This window comes from Manduca sexta, chromosome 1 (genome assembly GCF_014839805.1).
Source record: "Manduca sexta isolate Smith_Timp_Sample1 chromosome 1, JHU_Msex_v1.0, whole genome shotgun sequence".
Classification (NCBI taxonomy): domain Eukaryota; kingdom Metazoa; phylum Arthropoda; class Insecta; order Lepidoptera; family Sphingidae; genus Manduca; species Manduca sexta.
In genome coordinates, this window is record NC_051115.1 from 5057427 (window position 1) to 5081308 (window position 23882).

General features: G+C 38.3%; 1 protein-coding gene across 1 annotated transcript; it reads left to right on the top strand.

The window, feature by feature from the left end:
• The first annotated feature begins 437 nt into the window (after positions 1–437).
• On the top strand, positions 438–13606 carry LOC115451761 (copper chaperone for superoxide dismutase). Its single transcript, XM_030180138.2, has 7 exons — positions 438–581; positions 6051–6143; positions 7359–7470; positions 8308–8483; positions 9489–9644; positions 11197–11300; positions 12385–13606. Exons 1-7 carry the CDS (start codon positions 567–569, stop codon positions 12569–12571), a joined length of 843 nt encoding a protein of 280 aa, XP_030035998.1. The 5' UTR covers positions 438–566; the 3' UTR covers positions 12572–13606.
• Positions 13607–23882: the final 10276 nt, after the last annotated feature.

Sequence of the window (23882 nt, forward strand, 5' to 3'; positions counted from 1 at the left end):
TTAAATAATTAATTTAGACAGTGGCAATTTATAGACTCTGTCTACCCCAGTGAGATAGAGGCGTGATACTATGTATGTATATATATATTTTAGATTACAGGAACTTTTAGTCCTTTTTCATGCTGTTCATTCCTATTAACCGCTTTTTAATATTTTTATTCACTGGATACTTTTATTTAATAATTTTGAAAAGTAAAAAAAAGGAATAAGTTACGGAAAAATTACAAATATAAACCATTTCATTAATTATAGTCAAAATAATATTTTTTCAACTATGAAGTAATTGTATGTTGGTATATATTTCTATCAAGATTCGTAAACAAAATGTCATTGTCAAATTGACCTTGAGAACAATACTTTTAGCATAAAAAGAGATAGCTATATATTTAGAATATATTTGCGAAAGAGAACGCAATAGGAAAATCTTAGACATGGAATGAAATTATCATTTGCCGACTGCAGTTTGTCAAGCAGCCGATTGTTGTTTTTCTTCTAGAAAAAACTAAATATTCGTGATATAGCGTGTTGTGAAGAATTAATACATTTTCTAGTAAAAATTACAAACTATGGTAACCTCTAAAGTAAGTTTTTATTTTTCTTTATGCACTATTTACTTAAAAAACATTGTTATTTTTACTTAGAACTTTTAAGTTAATATATTACTTGTTTAAACGGCATGATTCAGCTCATTACAATTGAAGGACTTTCGAGAATTGTTTTTTATTAAAATAAATTATGTATTCTGGCTTTATATATTACTATGACTTATATACATAAATATAAGTTTCATTCATATACATTCTTATTACACATTTATAAGTATACACTAGCATCACCGAATGGTCGGCATAAGCGAATCAAGTGCACCTACTTGTCCCCATGCGTATTCCGTCCCATGATGTGATAACAGCAAGCCTACTAGTTGTTGCGTATCATACTTTTCATAATTCGCTATTAATGCAATAGCTAAATAACGTCTTTTGTAAGTCTGAAGACTATTTTGATGGTTATGGATGAATGACGCGATACTACAGGTTATAGGGAAGGCGAACCAATGACACCAAACCAATGAATGACAGTAGTGATATGTTATAAAATAATTTGGGCACTTGAGCAATATACCAAACAGTTTTTAGATTTTTTTCTGTTTGTATGTTTGTACACACATCACGCGAAAACTAATGCCTAGAGTTTAATTCAGTTTACACCTACGTATTGCTAGAAGTGTAACTAAAATTATAATAATAATAACCACCCTGTATTATATACTGTCCCATGGGTGCACGGGGCTTCTCTTCTACTGAGAATGATTAGGGCATAATCCAACATTTTGGCCTAGTGCATATTGCTAGACTCACACACCCTCAGAATTCCTATAGATAACTTTTGAGGTCTGCAAGTTTCTTCAATGTTTTCCTTCACCGTTAAAACAAGCAATAATTCACAAAGAATACTTAAAAGTTTGCCTCCATTTTATAACAGAAAAATATAAAGCAGGACAATGATCCAGGAAAAACTATTTAACCCAAGCAAAAGCTAATAAATAAATTAATAAAACAATGGTGAATGAATCCCTCCTGTTCGAATTTCTACCATGGCGGCTAATCTCAACATAGATCAGCCACGCAGGAGATATTATAGTGCACGAGTGTGTGCAATACACAAGCACTCTCTGTTCCTTCTCATAGTCCAGTAAGACGACATGACCCGAGAGAGATCAGCAGGAGATATTATAGTGCACGAGTGTGTGCAATACACAAGAACTCTCTGTTCCTTCTCATAGTCCAGTAAGACGACATGACCCGAGAGAGATCAGCAGGAGATATTATAGTGCACGAGTGTGTGCAATACACAAGCACTCTCTGTTCCTTCTCATAGTCCAGTAAGACGACATGACCGGAGAGAGATCAGCAGGAGATATTATAGTGCACGAGTGTGTGCAATACACAAGCACTCTCTGTTCCTTCTCATAGTCCAGTGAGACGACATGACCCGAGAGAGATCAGCAGGAGATATTATAGTGCACGAGTGTGTGCAATACACAAGCACTTTCTGTTCCTTCTCATAGTCCAGTAAGACGACATGACCGGAGAGAGATCAGCAGGAGATATTATAGTACACGAGTGTGTGCAATACACAAGCACTCTCTGTTCCTTCTCATAGTCCAGTAAGACGACATGACCCGAGAGAGATCAGCAGGAGATATTATAGTGCACGAGTGTGTGCAATACACAAGCACTCTCTGTTCCTTCTCACAGTCCGGTGAGGCGACATGACCGGAGAGAGATCAGCAGGAGATATTATAGTGCACGAGTGTGTGCAATACACAAGCACTCTCTGTTCCTTCTCATAGTCCAGTAAGACGACATGACCCGAGAGAGATCAGCAGGAGATATTATAGTGCACGAGTGTGTGCAATACACAAGCACTCTCTGTTCCTTCTCATAGTCCGGTGAGACGACATGACCCGAGAGAGATCAGCAGGAGATATTATAGTGCACGAGTGTGTGCAATACACAAGCACTCTCTGTTCCTTCTCACAGTCCGGTGAGGCGACATGACCGGAGAGAGATCAGCAGGAGATATTATAGTGTACGAGTGTGTGCAATACACAAGCACTCTCTGTTCCTTCTCATAGTCCGGTGAGACGACATGACCCGAGAGAGATCAGCAGGAGATATTATAGTGCACGAGTGTGTGCAATACACAAGCACTCTCTGTTCCTTCTCACAGTCCGGTGAGGCGACATGACCCGAGAGAGATCGGCAGGAGATATTATAGTGCACGAGTGTGTGTGCAATACACAAGCACTCTCTGTTCCTTCTCATAGTCCGGTGAGGCGACATGACCCGAGAGAGATCAGCAGGAGATATTATAGTGCACGAGTGTGTGCAATACACAAGCACTCTCTGTTCCTTCTCATAGTCCGGTGAGGCGACATGACCCGAGAGAGATCAGCAGGAGATATTATAGTGCACGAGTGTGTGCGATACACAAGCACTCTCTGTTCCTTCTCATAGTCCGGTGAGGCGACATGACCGGAGAGAGATCAGCAGGAGATATTATAGTGCACGAGTGTGTGCAATACACAAGCACTCTCTGTTCCTTCTCATAGTCCCGTGAGACGACATGACCGGAGAGAGATCAGCAGGAGATATTATAGTGCACGAGTGTGTGCAATACACAAGCACTCTCTGTTCCTTCTCATAGTCCGGTGAGACGACATGACCGGAGAGAGATCAGCAGGAGATATTATAGTGCACGAGTGTGTGCAATACACAAGCACTCTCTGTTCCTTCTCATAGTCCGGTGAGGCGACATGACCGGAGAGAGATCAGCAGGAGATATTATAGTGCACGAGTGTGTGCAATACACAAGCACTCTCTGTTCCTTCTCATAGTCCGGTGAGGCGACATGACCGGAGAGAGATCAGCAGGAGATATTATAGTGCACGAGTGTGTGCAATACACAAGCACTCTCTGTTCCTTCTCATAGTCCGGTGAGGCGACATGACTGGAGAGAGATCAGCAGGAGATATTATAGTGCACGAGTGTGTGCAATACACAAGCACTCTCTGTTCCTTCTCATAGTCCGGTGAGGCGACATGACCGGAGAGAGATCAGCAGGAGATATTATAGTGCACGAGTGTGTGCAATACACAAGCACTCTCTGTTCCTTCTCATAGTCCGGTGAGGCGACATGACCGGAGAGAGATCAGCAGGAGATATTATAGTGCACGAGTGTGTGCAATACACAAGCACTCTCTGTTCCTTCTCATAGTCCGGTGAGGCGACATGACTGGAGAGAGATCAGCAGGAGATATTATAGTGCACGAGTGTGTGCAATACACAAGCACTCTCTGTTCCTTCTCATAGTCCGGTGAGGCGACATGACCGGAGAGAGATCAGCAGGAGATATTATAGTGCACGAGTGTGTGCAATACACAAGCACTCTCTGTTCCTTCTCATAGTCCGGTGAGGCGACATGACCGGAGAGAGATCAGCAGGAGATATTATAGTGCACGAGTGTGTGCAATACACAAGCACTCTCTGTTCCTTCTCATAGTCCGGTGAGGCGACATGACCGGAGAGAGATCAGCAGGAGATATTATAGTGCACGAGTGTGTGCAATACACAAGCACTCTCTGTTCCTTCTCATAGTCCGGTGAGGCGACATGACCGGAGAGAGATCAGCAGGAGATATTATAGTGCACGAGTGTGTGCAATACACAAGCACTCTCTGTTCCTTCTCATAGTCCGGTGAGACGACATGACCCGAGAGAGATCAGCAGGAGATATTATAGTGCACGAGTGTGTGCAATACACAAGCACTCTCTGTTCCTTCTCATAGTCCGGTGAGGCGACATGACCGGAGAGAGATCAGCAGGAGATATTATAGTGCACGAGTGTGTGCAATACACAAGCACTCTCTGTTCCTTCTCATAGTCCGGTGAGACGACATGACCCGAGAGAGATCAGCAGGAGATATTATAGTGCACGAGTGTGTGCGATACACAAGCACTCTCTGTTCCTTCTCATAGTCCGGTGAGGCGACATGACCGGAGAGAGATCAGCAGGAGATATTATAGTGCACGAGTGTGTGCAATACACAAGCACTCTCTGTTCCTTCTCATAGTCCGGTGAGACGACATGACCGGAGAGAGATCAGCAGGAGATATTATAGTGCACGAGTGTGTGCAATACACAAGCACTCTCTGTTCCTTCTCATAGTCCGGTGAGACGACATGACCCGAGAGAGATCAGCAGGAGATATTATAGTGCACGAGTGTGTGCAATACACAAGCACTCTCTGTTCCTTCTCATAGTCCGGTGAGACGACATGACCCGAGAGAGATCAGCAGGAGATATTATAGTGCACGAGTGTGTGCAATACACAAGCACTCTCTGTTCCTTCTCATAGTCCGGTGAGGCGACATGACTGGAGAGAGATCAGCAGGAGATATTATAGTGCACGAGTGTGTGCAATACACAAGCACTCTCTGTTCCTTCTCATAGTCCGGTGAGGCGACATGACCGGAGAGAGATCAGCAGGAGATATTATAGTGCACGAGTGTGTGCAATACACAAGCACTCTCTGTTCCTTCTCATAGTCCGGTGAGACGACATGACCCGAGAGAGATCAGCAGGAGATATTATAGTGCACGAGTGTGTGCAATACACAAGCACTCTCTGTTCCTTCTCACAGTCCGGTGAGACGACATGACCGGAGAGAGATCAGCAGGAGATATTATAGTGCACGAGTGTGTGCAATACACAAGCACTCTCTGTTCCTTCTCATAGTCCGGTGAGACGACATGACCCGAGAGAGATCAGCAGGAGATATTATAGTGCACGAGTGTGTGCAATACACAAGCACTCTCTGTTCCTTCTCATAGTCCGGTGAGACGACATGACCCGAGAGAGATCAGCAGGAGATATTATAGTGCACGAGTGTGTGCAATACACAAGCACTCTCTGTTCCTTCTCATAGTCCGGTGAGGCGACATGACTGGAGAGAGATCAGCAGGAGATATTATAGTGCACGAGTGTGTGCAATACACAAGCACTCTCTGTTCCTTCTCATAGTCCGGTGAGGCGACATGACTGGAGAGAGATCAGCAGGAGATATTATAGTGCACGAGTGTGTGCAATACACAAGCACTCTCTGTTCCTTCTCATAGTCCGGTGAGGCGACATGACCGGAGAGAGATCAGCAGGAGATATTATAGTGCACGAGTGTGTGCAATACACAAGCACTCTCTGTTCCTTCTCACAGTCCGGTGAGACGACATGACCGGAGAGAGATCAGCAAGCCATTGGGCGTTATGTGCACGAGGCACGGGGGTATCACGCCGACAACTTCCTGACTCAGGGCGACTGACTAATTTTTAAGATGGAAAACCCGTTACAATTATTTTTGGCCCGACCCGGAATTCGAACCCAGGACCTGAGCGCAGTAGTCGTACATGTGCCGTTTACAATTATAACTACGCCACCGAGGCAGTTGAAACAATGGTAACACTCTATTAATTAAATAAACATCCTTTCCAGTTGGAGATCCTTGTGGATTTTGGTGTGAAGCCTGATCAGCAGGAGTTGGAGAAAACATTGAACGCTCTGAGATCACAGGAAGGCGTTAAAGAGGTGAGGTTACACCTCTAATATCTATCACAAACCCATATTAGATACATTGATTTTGAATGTAAATATGAACTACACAGTAAAATAAGAGAAGAGATTAAAATATTTTAACTCTTTGTTAATTCAATGTAAAATTAGTTTGTACTTCATACTTTACCAACTAATCTTTACTAATAGTATATATATACTTGGCAATAACACTTTACAATAAGTTATATAAACCGAAGATATAAAATAAAAAAAGTGTAAGTTTTGAACAAATAAATATTAATAAAAAGTAATTTTAATTTTACACGCAGCAGCAACATCATACTTTCAGTCAGAAATAGACTCACGCATGGGCCATACTCACATTAAACTACAAAATAATCAAAAAATTTGAAAACTAAAACCAGGATTTTTGTTGAAAATATCCGTTATTAATGAACGATTTTTGGCACAATGTCAGCAAAGGTGAAGTCGAGTATGGTTTCATTTAGTAACGCAATGTCAAAATAACCTTATATATAGGATTTTTCAATTCGAACCAGTAGTTCCTGAAATTAGCCCAGTTAAGCAAACTCTTAAGCTTTATATAATAGTATAGATTTGTATAATTATAGGTTATACTCTGTAGCTATGTCTAAATAAAATAATTATAATAATAAACAAATGAAGTGCAATAATTTATTCATAAGGTATATAATTTAGATTAAGTCAAATTTGAACTCTACCGTCAGTTCCAAAAGCAGTTTTCGCCAGAGAATCGGCCAGAAATTAGTATTGCTATATTAAATAAGCAAAGTTATTAGATAGGTCCATTCTATACAAAAATTTACTCAAACAAAGCCGTATAACTTAATGAATAATATTAGGCAAAAATTTTTACTGGTGGTAGGTCTCTCATATGTGAGAGTCCGCCTGGGTAGGTACCACTGCAATGGCTATTTCTGCACCCAAGCAGCAGTGTGTAGTCACTGTTGTAGTCCGGTTTGAAGGACATTATACCCAGTGTATCTGGACATAATAAGACTTGACATCGCATGTCTCAGGATGGCGAGCGCAGTGGAATACCAAACACTTTGTAATTCAAGGTGTTGATGTTCTACTGTTTATAGGTATCGCTTACCATCAGGCGAACGGCAAGCTCGTCTCGTCATTCAAAGCAATAAAAAAAAAATATGCTCATATTACTGATATTTGTACATTGTAATAACTATTTACAATTATAAATTCCAGGCTACATTCAAAGGTGGTGCAGTTGTTGTGGAAACCACTCTCCCCAGCGGAACTGTGCTCGACATGGTTGCCAAGAGTACTGGAAAAAGAGCCGTATTACAAGGATTTGGAGGTATTACATGATAAGTCCGCTAAGACCTTTTTATTCCGCACGCATGCACATACACACACACACGCGTGCGCACACACTCACGCACACACACGCACACACACACACACACGCACACACACACACACACACACACACGCGCGCGCGCGCGGGCACACACTCACGCACACGCACGCACACACACGCGCACACACGCGCACACACACACACACGCACACACGCACACACGCACGCACGCACACACGCACACATACACACATAACTGGTGCACCCACTTATCACTTATGAGGTTAGCCTATCGTCATATCGAGCACAAATTCCAGACCATGGTAAGAACAACCCAATATCACTGCCCTATCCCGCCCTCACACCCACTACAACTCCTGTAAGGATCAGTAGTGGCACGCATGACACCGAGGTGAAGCTCGCCGAGTCTCAGGGAACACTTGTCATTATCCCGCAACGAAATCCCTACAGCATTGACGTATATTCTATAGACACGAACGTCCTTATAAACTATTGGCTCAAAATCTGAAGGAAAATGGCAAAACGTCACTGTTATAACCTATTTATTCATTTGAACAACAAATAATTTTACTTATTTGACTAATATTTTTTATTCAAATCCAGGTTTTCACTTAGACTCGCGTTCTTATATCATGAGCGCCAATCCGTACACAACCACAAGCTGTTAATATTGACCATACTAAAGTCAGTTTGAATAGATTGCAGTTCAATTCTGTTGAATACAGTGAATGTTCGCAACGCCATATCTAGTACGTAGTTCATATATATCGATGCCTTTCGGGCATAAAAGGCGTGGTTGTATGTGTATTTCAGAAACCCAATCAGCAGTAGCGATGATCGCGAGCCAGTCGTGCTGCGGCGGTGAAGTGATGGGCGTGATTCGATTCCAACAAACTGCTGACGGGCCGCTGGTAGCTGATGGAAGCATCGACGGGCTCTCGGAAGGCTTGCACGGTCTACACGTGCATACAGCTGGGGATCTTAGCGAGGTGCGTGTGAACTAGTACAACTTACGCAAAGTCGACTTGCGCAAACTTGACTTACGCAAAGCCGAATTGCGCAAACTTACGCAAATTAGGCTTACGCAAACTCGTCTTTCGTTGATGATCGCGAGCCAGTCGTGCTGCGGCTAAGGGCTAGATGTGATCTGATTCTAAAAGATGGAATGAGTGGTTGGTAGCAAACGAGGGTATTGATGGAATGTTTGAACGCTTGCATGAATTGCACGTATATACAGCTGGGGATCTTAGCGATATAGGTGTATAGTAGTACTTGACCAACCTCGACTTACACAAATTCAACTTACGCAAACTTTATTTACGCAACCTCAACTTAGGCGAAATCGACTTTCGCAAACTAAACTTACGCATTCAGCGATAACTTAGCTCATTATTATTGTATGAAATAATTAGAATTTCCAGAATCAGAGCATTATAGTGAGTGTCATTCTCAATTACTTATTATTATTAACTCTGATAACTCGGTAATCTTCAGTGATTAATTCACGGTCAGTGACTTACTGCCACTCAGAATTCTAGTTCAGTAACTTCAACAAATTCAGTATATTTCAGAATCTTATTCAGTAACGCAAATTTCAGTAACTCAAATACTATAAACTTACAGTAACATCAGCTAACAATTAAAGGCATTATCAGACTTAACATCTTGTATTATGAGGAGCGTAGTGAAGTGACGCGTAGTTTGTGATACAAACATAGTATGGTTGATGTTTATGGACGGTAGTATCAGACGAGCTTTTTACTCGTCTCTTCATCCAATTGCGATGTTTTCATACTTATATATCTAAATAATATTAATAACAAATATTTTTTGTGCCGCTGTACCAATATATAAATTTGCATGCGGTCTCCTATAATTGAAGACGCACGTCACATTGCTAATTGTAAAAATGCTACATTGTTTTTATTATATGCCGTGTATCCTTCATTGGAGGTCCTTAAATAAATAAAAAAGTTATAAGTATTTTTTTCCAGGGTTGCAAGTCGATAGGGGAGCACTACAACCCATCAGGCGGGAAGCACGGAGGTCCAGGGGATCCCGGAGAAAACAGACATGCTGGAGACCTCGGGAACATTGTAGCTGATGAGACGGGACGCGCCCGGTTCAGAATACTAGACGATGTGCTGAAGGTAAGTATTTTTGAGAGCATGGCAAAGTGACTGTGGCGGTACAATCGATGCATACACCGCCATCTCGTCAACATCGCCGGAACTGCAAGAGGATCGAAGCAGTGACACAACTGCAGTGAAATCACGGTAGATGGCGACATCGATCCTGAATCACGCTTGCACAATTAGCGCGACGTGCAGCATATACCACCTCCGAATAGGAACTGTCGGAGACCGCGGCCGGTCACTACCATCTGCCTGACTGGAGATCTTCCCCTTCCATAGAGGAACGCAACCATCTGTTCCACTACAGCGGCGTCTACCTTAACGCCACTAAAGATCATACTGTACCTGATGGTAAGCAGGGTCCAATGGAATGTCGACTGTCGAGAGATGATTAGGGGCCGTTTAATTATTAAGTAACGAAATTTTTGAAGATTTTTGAAATGTAACGCGCCGTGCCGTTTTCCTGTACGCCCCCGTAACAAAAGTTATGTAACTGTAAAATGACATTTTTTTTGTAATATTCACAATTATTTTACGCAAAATACCGAAAAGTCTCTAAAATATCTTGGTTTTTGTTTTAAAATAAAAATCTCAGTGTTACATAACGCGTTGTACGACCCCCCCCCCCCCCCTGCTCCTGTAACGCATCGTAACGTTTTACAAGAAAAAATTGCGTTACGTAACACTTAAACGGCCCCTTATCCCTCGACAGTCGACACAATTATGCCGGCCTGTTGGAACATTTTTAGGCTTCTTTATAATAAACTACGTGTTGCTCGCGACTACGTCCGTGTGAGAATTCTTATTTGCTGCAAAAGTCCAGCACCATCTACTATTTTTTTTGCCTAAATAAAAAGCTTATGGTTTAATCAAGGAAATGGTCTACCCATATTTATTTGTTTGAACAGCCAACAAAACATACACCATACATAGTTATTTGTTACATTTCAGTAAGTAATTGCTGCAGTGCTGTTTTAATTACAGGCTGTCGCAGCATGAACATATTATTACATATAAACAATTTGCTGCACCATAAGTGCAGTATATTCTGAATATAAGACTAGATTTAGGTTTCAACAAGCGAGTTCAATATTTCCTTTTTGAATATAGGAAGCGAGTCATTAAATATGTCAATACAATCACATTTTTCTACACATCTATTATATATATAAAAATGAATCCCTATTTCCCTTGGTCACGCCATCGCGCGTGAACGGCTGGACCGATTTCACTATTTTTTTGTTGTTATGTTTATTATTGTCAGGAGTAAGATCTTATGAAAGAAAAAATTCAAAAACGTGCGCAGAAAATTAGAAAATTTAGGAAAACTTAACGACAATATTAATTTTATATAACTGTCAATTGTTTGAAATAACTGTCAGCGATTGACAGAACGCGCGCTGCAAGTTCATAGTTAAGACGAGACAACGTCTGTTGGGTCAACTAGTCGGTTATATAATCTGGATAGACGAGGGACAGGCGAGTGGCTACCAAGTGAATTATATCTAAATTCGTTCAGTGATTTCTGCGTATACTTCTAACAAACATAATCTAAAATCTTTTCCAGGTGTGGGACATCATCGGCAGGTCAGTGGCGGTGACAGAGAGAAGGGACGATTTGGGCAGGGGGTCGACCCCAACTTCAGAAGACGACGGGGATAGCGGCCGCCCGTGAGTACACAAAGGCTTTCATCTAGGAAGTATTAAATATAGCAACAATAGGCAACACTGCACTGTAACGTAGTTCGTGGTTGTCTATTGTCATTGTCTCAAACATCATACAGGGTCATTTTGACATTGCGTTACTGAATGAAGCCATATACTCGTCTCCACCTTTGCTGACATTGTGCCAAAAATCATACATTAATAACGAGTATTTTCATCAAAAATACTGGTTTTAGTTTTGTGATTTTTTTTATCATTTTGTAGTTTAATGCGAATATGGCGTTCGAGTGTATTTCTGACTGAAAGTATGATGTCGCTGCGACAAATTCTCTTAGAGTAGTAGTAGTGGCATTAGGGCGAGTAAAATTAAAATTACTTTTTATTAATATTAATTTCGTTGGAATTACACTTTTTTATTTCACTTCTACGGCTCAAGTAACTTATTGTAGTGTTATTTCCAAGTAGATGAGTATGTGGTTTCATTTAGTAACGCGATGTCAACATGAGCCTGTATAATAAAGTCCTATTCGTTTCCGAGTCTATGAGTGAGTCATTTACAAAGACCCCGACCACTTAATAGGAAGGCACCATATGCTTAGTGCTGGGAATAAATTAAACCGGCGATAGTCTAGTTCATGTGTAGTAGGTGCAAGTGCACCTGCATGCTGCTGCGTCGCGCATCTGCTATCGCAAGTCAGTATCGTCTATCGCCATCTAGCGAGATGTTTGTGCCTTATTATTACAATTATGTCAAATATCGGTCTTCTCGTAGTTCAATTGATGTTGACGAGATGGCGGTGTGTACACTAAGCCCCTTGTTCATAAACGTTATTTATCTAAGGACGGAGCATTGCTGTGATAACAAGTCTGTTTCTCAGTGCTGACGGTATGGCAGCCTTCACAGTGCGTAGACATAGGGCCGTTATGATTGGCTAATATTAAAATACAACTAATCTAGTTGGCTGTCAGATAAACAAAGCTGAGAAACAGACTTGTTATCACAGCAATGCTCCGTCCTTAGATAAATAACGTCTATGAATAAGTGGGTATTTGTATTATATTATACAGGTTAAATGTTTGTTCTTTCCAGTGTGGCCTGCGGCATCATAGCCCGTTCGGCCGGCGTATTCCAAAATCCGAAGCGGATATGCGCGTGCGACGGTGTAGTGGTGTGGGACGAGAGGGATCGACCCCTAGCGGGTAAAGGGCGAAGGGTTGAAGAGAAGAGATGCTGCCAAAAACATAAGGAGAATGTCAAGCCTTGCTGTAAAGTTTAGGGGGGTGATTAGGGAATTAGGGGGTGTGTTAAGCCTCCTCCAAGCAAATGGCCTTGAGCATTCGTTTCACGCATTAAAGTACAGCGGAAATATGCTAAGATTTATGAATAATTTCGTAAAAAATTAAGTTTAGGTCTTTTTGAAAATTTGAAACTACCAAAATGTTCCCTATTAAAAACTAAAAACTACCAAAGTTAAGATAACATTGTAGAAATACGATGGTTAATTTTTTTCAATGTTTTATAAATTTCGAGTAGATAGCTTTTTAAAATATGATTGGTGTCGTTTTGTTGGGGGAGCCTTAACCGTAGACTCATGGAGTCGTTCCACATTATTATTAAATAAATATATCATGTCCTTATATATGAAAGGCTAGGTAAAGGAGTGTTATATAAAATAAAAGTCCCGCTAAAAAAGTATCCAATTTAATTATATTTATGGCTCACTATTTTAGTCATAGTGGCTTCCGCATAAAAGGTATATGCTGTCGCGGACTTTTATTTAGAACTATTTAAGACAACAATCCTACGGTACATCATCTTTGTCTAAGGAGCTTTCCAAGTATTACGTAACACAATTTGAAGGCTAGGGGCCTTATTCTCTATCCCGCACGTTATTTTAACAGTGCGTAACAAGCACGTAACACAACGCGTCATGTTTAGGACTATAGAAATTTGGCTTACAGAATACCATTCCACGCACATTTCTCGAAAATAACATGACACGGCCGCGTTACGCGTTTACACTATCGTACAGAATAAGAGCCCTGCGGAGTCTTGTAAAACGTTACAATACGTTACAGGCGCGGGAGGCGGGGTTCGTACAAAGCGTTACGTAACATTGTTTTTTTTTATGAATAACAAAGGTGTAAAGTTTATTGTGTTTGTGATGGTAATGTATAGGAGTCGCAACTCTAGTTGTAATGAAACTCCAAAGATGGCACTGAATGTATTATGTATTTCAAAACTCCAGAGTACGTTTAATACACAGTGGCGTGCTTAGATGGTAACAGTAACAAATCGTAATACGTACTAATTAAACGAAGGCGTACATTGCTTTTGTTCATGTAAGTGAATCGAATTCTTATGAGATAATAAAGTTTCTTTAACCGTATAAGGGAGGTATGGTGTGACATCGTTCCCGCACAACTGCGCACGTGCACTTCCATAGCTGCACAAGTGTGTGGCCCAACAAAAGGTATTTCAGCGACTTTCCGGGAATTCGCGTGGCATAGTTGTGAATGTTAGAAAAAAATTACACTTTAGAGTTACGTAACTTTTTAAGAGGAGGGGGGGGTCTCAGAATCTTAAAAAAAATGCGTTACGTAATACTTGAACGGCCTAACTCCAACGGATTAGGCAGCGTACTGCGTAACAAAGTAGCCAGCTCGGGCTAGCAAGTAGGGGGAAATAGAGGGCTTACCTGTCGCGATCCTCACCGGTGAGGACTTGAGCCCTAGCCTAGCTAGGCTAAGCTAGCTACCTTGGATGCACGGAGGAGATGGGTGATTTTTGCGAACCCTCATAGGACCTGTAGTGTGTAGGATCGAAGAGTGGCAAAAGTATGTTTTCAGAAAGGTATAGACTCTATATATATATCTATACTATAGAGGATGTCAAACTTAAGGTTATGAGCTAAGATGTTTTTATTACATAGATACGTTGTCCGAGCTCAATACTGGCAAGACGAAAGTAAGGTAATTGCCCGACTTGACGGCCAATGAGCGTGCGGCACTAACGTTGCTACATAAATGTCGATGTATATATATCCTTTTCTAACGAATGTATGCATCTTTTTATTCCTTCTTCGAGCCAATTTGTAATTATATATACAGGTACGTGAATATAGCAAATAGTGCGCCGTTTTTATATGCCATTTTGTTAGTGTATGACGCGTTTTCTTGTAAAACATTGGTTATGGTCTATAAATGAGGTGAATGGTGGATATAGGTTCGGTGTTGCCTAATGTATAGCGAGGTAAATAAAGCACCTCGCAATGTCATGAATCGCTTTGCAAGTACAGTAGATCCCGGTTATAACGACTCTGTTTATAGCGAAACATTGGTTATAACGACTATTGAATATAGCGTACAGATTAGGTGATTCGATGGCGCTATAGCAGGTTTGCACTGTATAAATGAACTATTCGATAATGGCATATTTCATAAATATAAAATATATATATAGGTATATAATAACAAATAACAACAAAACTTCTGTAATTTTTTATTACTAACTGAATCCAAATTGTTACACAATTTTTATTTCTTTTATACTACTTTAGAAACTTAGCACTTCCTGAACTTTTAATATTTTCAGTCATGTGCTTTTTTACAAATTGCATATTCAATATAAATAATTACACTACTTAAGAAGATGAGATTTTTTTCAATCCATCGGATGGCGACGCTTCTGAGCTAGTTTGAATTCATTGATATGTATTACGTACTAGATTTGGCGTTCCGAACATTCACTGTGTTCTACTGAATTGAACTGCAATCCATTCAAACTGACTTTAGTATGGTCAATATTGACAGCTTGTGGTTGTGTACGGAGTCATGATATAAGAACTCGAGTCTAAGTGTAAACCTGGATTTGATTAAAAAATAATAGTCAAATAAGTAAAATTGTTTGTTGTTCAAATGAATAAATAGGCTATAACAGTGACGTTTTGCCATTTTCCTTCAGATTTTGAACAAATAGTTTGTATGGACGTTCGTGTCTATAGAATATACGTCAATGTTTGAAATATTCACCGTCTATATAGGGATAGATCTTATAATATAATGATCTAAAGCTTTAAGTTATTTTTATTTATTTTGTACTATTTAGTTGTTGGTGTTTGATTAATAAAAAAATTTAAGTTCTTTGTTTTTTTATTCTATACACAACCTTTTTGTTGGTTTTGCGGGGAAAGTGGTAACTGGTGGTAGGTCTCTTTGTGAGAGTCCGCCTGGGTAAGTACCACCGCAATGTCTGTTTCTACCAAGCAATGTGTAGTCATTGTTGTGTCCCGGTTTGAAGGACATTGTAGCCAGTTAACTACTGGACATAATGATTGATGTTGACCTTCAGGCGACCGCCGGTCCGAGTCCCTAACCTATATACAATGCACGGCATACCAACTGAAATTCCGCGGTGGCACTCTTCCTCTCTTGGCTTCCTCTGACGAAATGCTATACACAACCTGCGGCCCTTCAAATTTGTAGGAATTAAACAGAGTTTGTGTATAAAAAGCTATAATCAATTAATATCACAAAGGCATGACAAGTTAGACTAAAGAGACTAGTTTTTTTTTGCCATTTATATGGAGATCGCAATGGATGCGTTCATTAAATTCTAACAAAATTTAATCATTTACCTAAATACAAAAAGATTCCGAAAATTAAAGTGATTTTTTTCATTATCACTTGAGACGTATACATTACGTTACCTTACGTTTACCTTAGAATAAAAACTTTTAGCTCATCGCGTAGTTGTTTTACGTGAAACTATTGCTGAGTTCTCGGGTACGATTTCCAACCAATGTCTGTAATGGGTTTACTCCCGCCTCTTACAGACAGATTACAACACAGTTTTAAACATAGAGTGGACATTAAGGGGATTGTCATACAAAAATGTTGCGCTTATGTGATGGTTACTCAATCTACCGTGAAATAGCAAAACATCAATGTAATATCTATATATGTATAAAAATGAATCCCTATTTCCCTTGGTCTCGCCATCACGCGTGCACGGCTGGACCGAGTTCACAATTGTTTTTGTTGTGTTTGTTATTGTCAGTAGAAGGTTCTTATGAAAGAAAAAATAAAAAAAATGCGCGGAAAATTAGAAAACTTAACGAAAATATTATTTTTATATAACTGTCACTTGTTTGAAATAACTGTCAGCGATTGACAGAATGCGCGCTGCAAATTCATAGTTAAGACGGGACAACGTCTGTCGGGTTAACTAGTACTTCATATTTTTTCCGTATCACGCTTTATACGTTTTTAATGCGAATATTAACATATTTTTGTATCAATACATAAGGACGCTGTGATATGTCACACGGAAATTTCAAATAAGACAGTGACTTACCAATTGGTAATAACTTGGAGCAAAAATTTGGTCCTGATGTCCGGTCTATAACTAACTATATTGTTTAATGTCCGCATTCGATTTATCTCAAAATGGGCCAATCAGAACAAAGTATTTTTGACATTACAAATGAGTTATTTTAATTGGTTCATTCTCGGAATCGAAACTTGAAGGTTGAGATTGGGATCGGTCATTGAAAACTGTTGTATAAGATTTTTTTTATTACTTTGAATGACGAGACGAGCTTGCCGTTCGCCTAATGGTAAGCGATACGACCGATAAGCAGTAGAAACTCTAACACCTTGAATTACTATTTGTTTGGTATTCCACTGCGCTCGCCATGAGACATGAGATGTTAAGTCCTATTACATCCAGTTGTAGTTAGCAATAGCCTACTGAGTTGTGGAAAGGACTGCCGAGACGAATGTACACACCTCTGACTTTTCAAAAAAATTATGTGTGTATTCTTTGTGAATTATCGCTTGCTTTAACGGTGAAGGAAAACAGCGTGAGGAAACTGCATACCTGAGAAATTTTCTATAAGAATTTTCGAGGCCGTGTGAAGTCTACCAACCCGCACTAGGCCAGCGTGGTGGACTAAGGCCTAATCCCTCTCAGTAGTAGAAGAGGCCCGTGCCCAACAGTAGGACAATATATAAAACAGGGCTGATATTATTATATTGTTATTACGTCCAGTAGTAGTAATACCATATAATGCCACAACACGAGCATGGATTGTAAATAAAACACGTAAAATTGGTTATTTCATTTATTATAATACAACAAAAGCATCTAATACTTATAAATATTGATATTTAAGACTACACCAGGATATGTGGACATAAAAATGAAGAAGAGACTTGGGTACCTTTGTTGGTGTTAGGGGTACTCTTTGTAATTGGGTACTCTAATTTTTTTGTAAAAAATTATGTATCCTAACACAATATTGTTCACTTTGGTATCTAATTGGGTACTCATAGCTAATGGGGTACTCTTAATTGGTAATTATGGTACTTGTGTCTACATAAAATTAATTACTATCACATGCTATACAAGTCTTGTGTTTTGCGAGGGATTTGTACAACAAAACCCGAAATTATTTTAACCGCCATTTGGACAATACAGCCCATTTCTGAATCACACTATTAATCATTTGCTTACCCTTGTATTTCAAAAACAAATTTTACATTTATAAATCTGAGGTTACACTACACATTATTAAACAATAAAACTTGACCAGGAAAATAAAAACCATGATAAATATGAAACTAATTTCTTATTATGACAAGGTTAACTTTAAAAAGAAAAACCAAACTGGGGACCACAAAGTAGGTTTTTATTTTCCCAATCTGGTTAACATCGATTTTATAACTTAAAAGTTTATTTCTCAATATCTTTTAATACAATAAACTGAAACCACATTAGAGATACGAATTTAAGAAAGAAATAAAAATCTTAAATCTAACCTCCACTCATTTTACCATCACCGAATCAGTTGCTTAAATATTATAATAAACTACTGTTGGTGAAAAGGTACCTTTGGCTTGGGTACCTCTTGGTTACTTAGGTACTTTTGGGGTACTTTTACAATAAACTAAGTACATATCCTGTCTCCGTAACAACCAAAGCCAGCATAGCAATAACTATTATTCAATCTGTTATTGTACTGCAGTTTGTAGTCAACACAACGTTCTCTCAAGGTGTAAGTGACACGATCCATAAACAGTAACTTTAATGTACTACGTTTGTTATAAGACATGAGATGTTAAGTTTCATAATGTCCATTAATTGCAAAATGTCCTTCAAACCGAATATAACAGTCCACGCACATTACTTGCCAAAGGGATATTAAATTGTTGGTAGGGTATATTTTATATCCACCCGAATAGCGACCACCTTAAACCCGCCATTGTGGCACACGTAAGTGCGTCGCGTTCAGGGATCAACTTGCATATATCTGGTTCCAACAGGCATAATTGTGTCGACTGTCAAGGGGAAATCTCTTGTCAATCGACATTCAATTGGACCCCATTCCTTACCATCAGGTGCAGTGAGGTCACTTTGCGGTGATATCTACCCAGACGGCCCCTCGCATACGAGACACCAATCAGTAATGATAAGTTATTACTATCCTGTCCAGCCTGTTCTTCATTTTTCTGAACCGTCTCAACAATTACCTGTACTAAGTTGAACACATTTAATTATTGACTAGAAATTAGGTTTATGGTTAAATGAATACCTCCTTGCCCAATTTTGGCCATGGCGCCCAATCTCAGCTGACCAGCCACGCAGGAGATATAGTGCAGGGATGGCGAACGTTTATTGGTTGACGTGGCATAATTTATTTTAAAAAAAATATGTGCTATTCAGGACTGGTTTTATCTATCCGACTGCCTCTTTTTAGCGCCTTTTCTTATGATCAACTATGTTTTATTTTATCGGAGCGCGGCAAATTAGCTTCACTGCACCTGTTCAGTGAAATGAAGTAAAGAAAGATATATATACAATATTTGGCATATTATTCGCGTGCCCGAATTATTTTATCACGTGCCACTGGTTCGCCATCCCTGTTGAAGTGTATAAATGTGTGCAATACACAAGCACTCTCTGTTCCTTCACTCTTATAGTTTGGTGAGACGACATGACTGGAGAGAATGATTACTACATAAGTACAGTAAGGTCATTTGACATTGCGTTAATAAATGAAACCACATACTCATCTTTCTGCTAACATTATGCAAAAAAATATTGATGCATATTGGATATTCTAACAAGAAAAAAACGGTCATCTTTTATGATATTGTTTAAAATTTGTATTTTAGTGCGAATATGGCGTGTGCGTGAGTGTATTTCTGAGTGAAAGTGTGATGTCGATGTTACGAATTCTCTTATAGTAGTAGTGACATTAAGGAGGGTAAAATTAAAATTACTTTTTAATAATATTTATTTTGTTCAAATAACTTATTGTAATGTTATTTTCAAGATAAGTATATGGTTTCATTTATTAACGCAATGTCAAAATGACGCTGTATATTTTACAATTAAATTATTTTAAAAGTTAGTTGCGTTTATAAATTCCGGAAAAGGCTAATGAATACATTTAACAAAAGTCCACCGAAAACTCAATGATAAGTTACGATATCGCTTTGTAAATATTTATAATACATTTACGTTTAAAATAAAGAGATATGCGGACTGCGAAGGAATACTTATTTTTTTATAACTTATGAAATATGAACATTGTATAAATTCTAAAACAGAAGAAATCATTGAATTATGATGAAAATACACAAGTTATAAGCCATTGAAATTTGGTAGTAGGGTTTAGTGTCAAAAAACAGAAAAGAGACGAAATACACGCATGTGACGTTAGCGGCTATTACGATGCGTGCGAGAGAAAGAGATGGAGCGATATCTCCGCTCCACGCCCACTCCTGCACGTAGCAATATTTGATATTTGAATTACTGCCTCATTTCTTATCGAATTTTAATGTTTTCACAGGATTTATTTTTTGTACTAATTCATGTAACATATTTAAAAAACGCATAAACATAATCAAATAGCTTATTCTACAATACCCCATATTGACACCTAATAAAAGAGATAACTAAAATTAATATTTACAAAATATGTGCGCAAACAATATTCAATACACACTACAATTGGATAGTTTGGAATGAATCTAAATTCCATGTTGACCAGCGAGGAAGAGCGCTTTTTTTTTTAATAACACAGACACTATAAAGTAAATCTGATAGTTGACATTATATATAATACAGATTATGTTACAAGTTGAACGGGGTAACTTGAACTAAAGGGGTAAGAATGAACGAAATTTATAACCAAATAATATTCAGAAAAATATATGGCAACTTATATGTAATCTATCCGCTGTTTTCGATAAACAGCTGCAATCGCATTTTCGATCCATCGCAATAACTAATCAATTAGAGCGGGGTATTTTTACGTTATGCAAAAATAGTTTGATTTATTCTTGAAACCGTATCAATGATTATGATTGGAATTGATTGACTCGATGCGAAATAGAAAAGGAATTCGACTGTTCAAATTGCTTTTTAATATTTCGACCAAAATGTCGTTCCTTTTCTACACCGTTGAGTTGCAATCGACTTGTTTTACGATACTCTTACCCCATGTATATCATTAGCATACAATCTTTGGAGTTAGTGAACCAATATTTTTCAGAAAGAGTGACATTTGTAACAATCTGTAACTAACTTCAGACCGGTGCCAAACATAGTCATCTCAGTTCCAGAAATATAAACAAATATCTATGAACTATGTTTTGTGTTGCTTATTTAGTCACCCTCATAAGTAGTTGTACGAAATCAAATCGCCTATACATTTTTTTTGTAATATTTTTTTTATTAACAAAAATAAAATAAAACGTTTACGTTATTTCACACACAGAATAAATGTTGCAATTTTGTTTAATTAGTTTTGTGGCTGGTTGTAAGTACATTAATAATAAAGAGGCATCTTGGGCAAAATTTCACGGATCATTGACTTTAAAGTCCTCGAAAATATTGTAAACTACAATATTTCTAGTGTATTGTGCCAAAAACGCCGGGAAAACTCCAGAGTTAGATGTAGCGATATCCCCGCTATGCCCAATCCTGAACATTGCAATACTAATTACTTCCTCATTTCCTAACCAATATTAATGCAATTTGCACAGATCTTTTTCGTGCTATTTTCTGTTGCATATAAAACAATATGATCACCTAGTCGCAAACGTATGTATAAGCACTTGATCTTATACTTTGGTAGAAAAGAAAGATCAAGCCGCGTCTGCGAAATATTTTCTTATATCAACATTTCTTATGTTTACGCGAATGTTAGACATTAAAATTAAACTATTTTACGAATTTTATATTATTATTTTCATCCAACGTTTCAAAAGACCGGCTGCCAGACTTCAAGACACAAACACAGCAGCAACAGTTAACAGCTAAAAATTTTAAAAGTTGTATAATTGTAAAATGTAGGCAGATATTGTAACTTTAACTTTGCGGATGACCAACGCCTCAGTCCGCCGTGACCATGAAGGCTGCAGTTTTCGAAACGTGGGAAAAAAATTATAATATTAAAACCACGATAAAATCTGAAGTAAAGTTTTCTTTTAATATTAACTTATAAATAATAATACATTGTCCTTAAAAGAATTATTCTTTTATCGTAATTTTTGTCCCTTTTTCCTTACATTAAATGATTTGAGAGAAAGGGACAAAATATTAATAATAATGGTTAAATCTCACTCAAATTCCTTTACGTAGGGCTTATTTACAAACCCAAAATAACATATTAATGGCGTAGCAAGATTTCAATTCAGGAGAATGTAGAATTTTTGATCCAAGGAAGTGGGAAGCAAAGCAAATATAAATATATATAAGTAAGGGTTCAGCGGCACCCCCGCCTCATCTGCCGATGCTCATAGCTTAGCATCTTTAACAGGGCATTATATTTAAACAGACTAATTATTTAATTTAAAATAAATATTTTTTATATGCGTAGAAACTTGAATTAAAATTGCAGTTCTGATTTTTATGTCATTCCAATTTGAAACTATAAACGCCTTCTTTGAATATCATGGAATCGACTTCGAATTTAGAAAGAAGATTTTAATGTTGTTATTTGTTGACAATTTAAAGGAATATTTTTTATCCTTTTTTTGATATCTTACTAATAAACTATATTTACACGCATACTAATTAACACATTCAGTGTGGAAATTAAAACATTGGAACCCTACATCTGACACAGGGTCATTTAGCAACAAATTAAACCATTGATATCTTTTTCAATAGGGTAGTTGGTGAGTTTTTTTATAAATACATTTATCAAAAATGTATTTCATCCAAAATCTATTGGAATAAGAATTTTTAATGTCCACGCAGTAATAAATTAGTTATAAAGTTTTGAAATTTGGTGGAAGGGAAGCTGTCAAATTACAGTAATAGTAAAATGTGACGTCACCGGCTATAATGCTGCGTGAGTGAGAAAAGGACAGCGCGATAACCCTACCACGCACCCACTTTTGCTCGCAATATTTCAAATATGATTAACTGCTTTAGTTTTCATTTATTTTTCATATTATTTTCTGTTACATATAAAAGAATAAATTAAATCCACCATAATAGCTTATTTTATACCCAATTGTTACTTATGTTTTGTTATATTATTCTCATTTTTGTAAATATTTGTCATTTTTGAGAATAAAATTCTTTAACCTTTTTAAAGTCGTGACATACGAATCAATGTAAAATTTTAACAGGTCTTACCAATAATAAAACGAGGCTTGAAAAGAACACAGTCACTATAATTATGAATTCTTAACCCCTTAAGAAATAATTTAAGTTTTTTTTACGGATTACCCATAACCCCATTACCTTATAGGGTCCCGAAGCGAAATATAATAAGCTCATTTATTTTCTGCGTATTACAATTTTTTATTCAGCATTGAATACTGAATACCCCTTTAGGGGCTTAGCAAATTAATTTACTTAACAAATCACAGCTAAATTTAAAGGTTAATTTTTATTTGGGGTGAACAAATTTACATAATTGCCCCAACCTAAGATATTCAAACATTGAAATGATTTTGTGTTAGTCGACAGAACAGTCCGAGCAACTGTCGCGTCGTGTATGGCCTTAAAGTCCAAACACATGTCGCATTTATCCCCGAAGGGGTATGCAGAGGCGCAAATAGGGCACCCATTTTTCGCCAAGTGTGTTCCGTCCCATGATGTGATAGGGTGCGAGCCTATCGCCATTTCGGGCACAATTTCCAGACTGCGGGCTGATGCTGGGCAGACCAGATATTATTTTGCCCGATGATTCGAACCCAGGACCTCAGAGCCCTCACATGCAGTACAACTACGCCACCAAGGCAGTCTATAAAGTCCATAATTGTAAATAAAGGCTGGCATATCTGTAATTGTCTGATTGATGCTTAAGAAAATCCGAACATCGAATTACGATCTCGGTTATTTGACAGAACAGTTCGAGCAACAGTCGCGTCATATATGGCGTCACAATCCACGCGTTCAGCCAAATCACATGTTGTATGCTCGGGGTTTCGACTTGATTCCTAATACACGCAGTTTTATATTCAACTATCGACCCGTCTTGGCTTCGCATTGGTAGCAAAGTATAAATGCGCCCATTTCTTTGTACAAAATATTAATGAATTATACTCAAACCTTCCTCT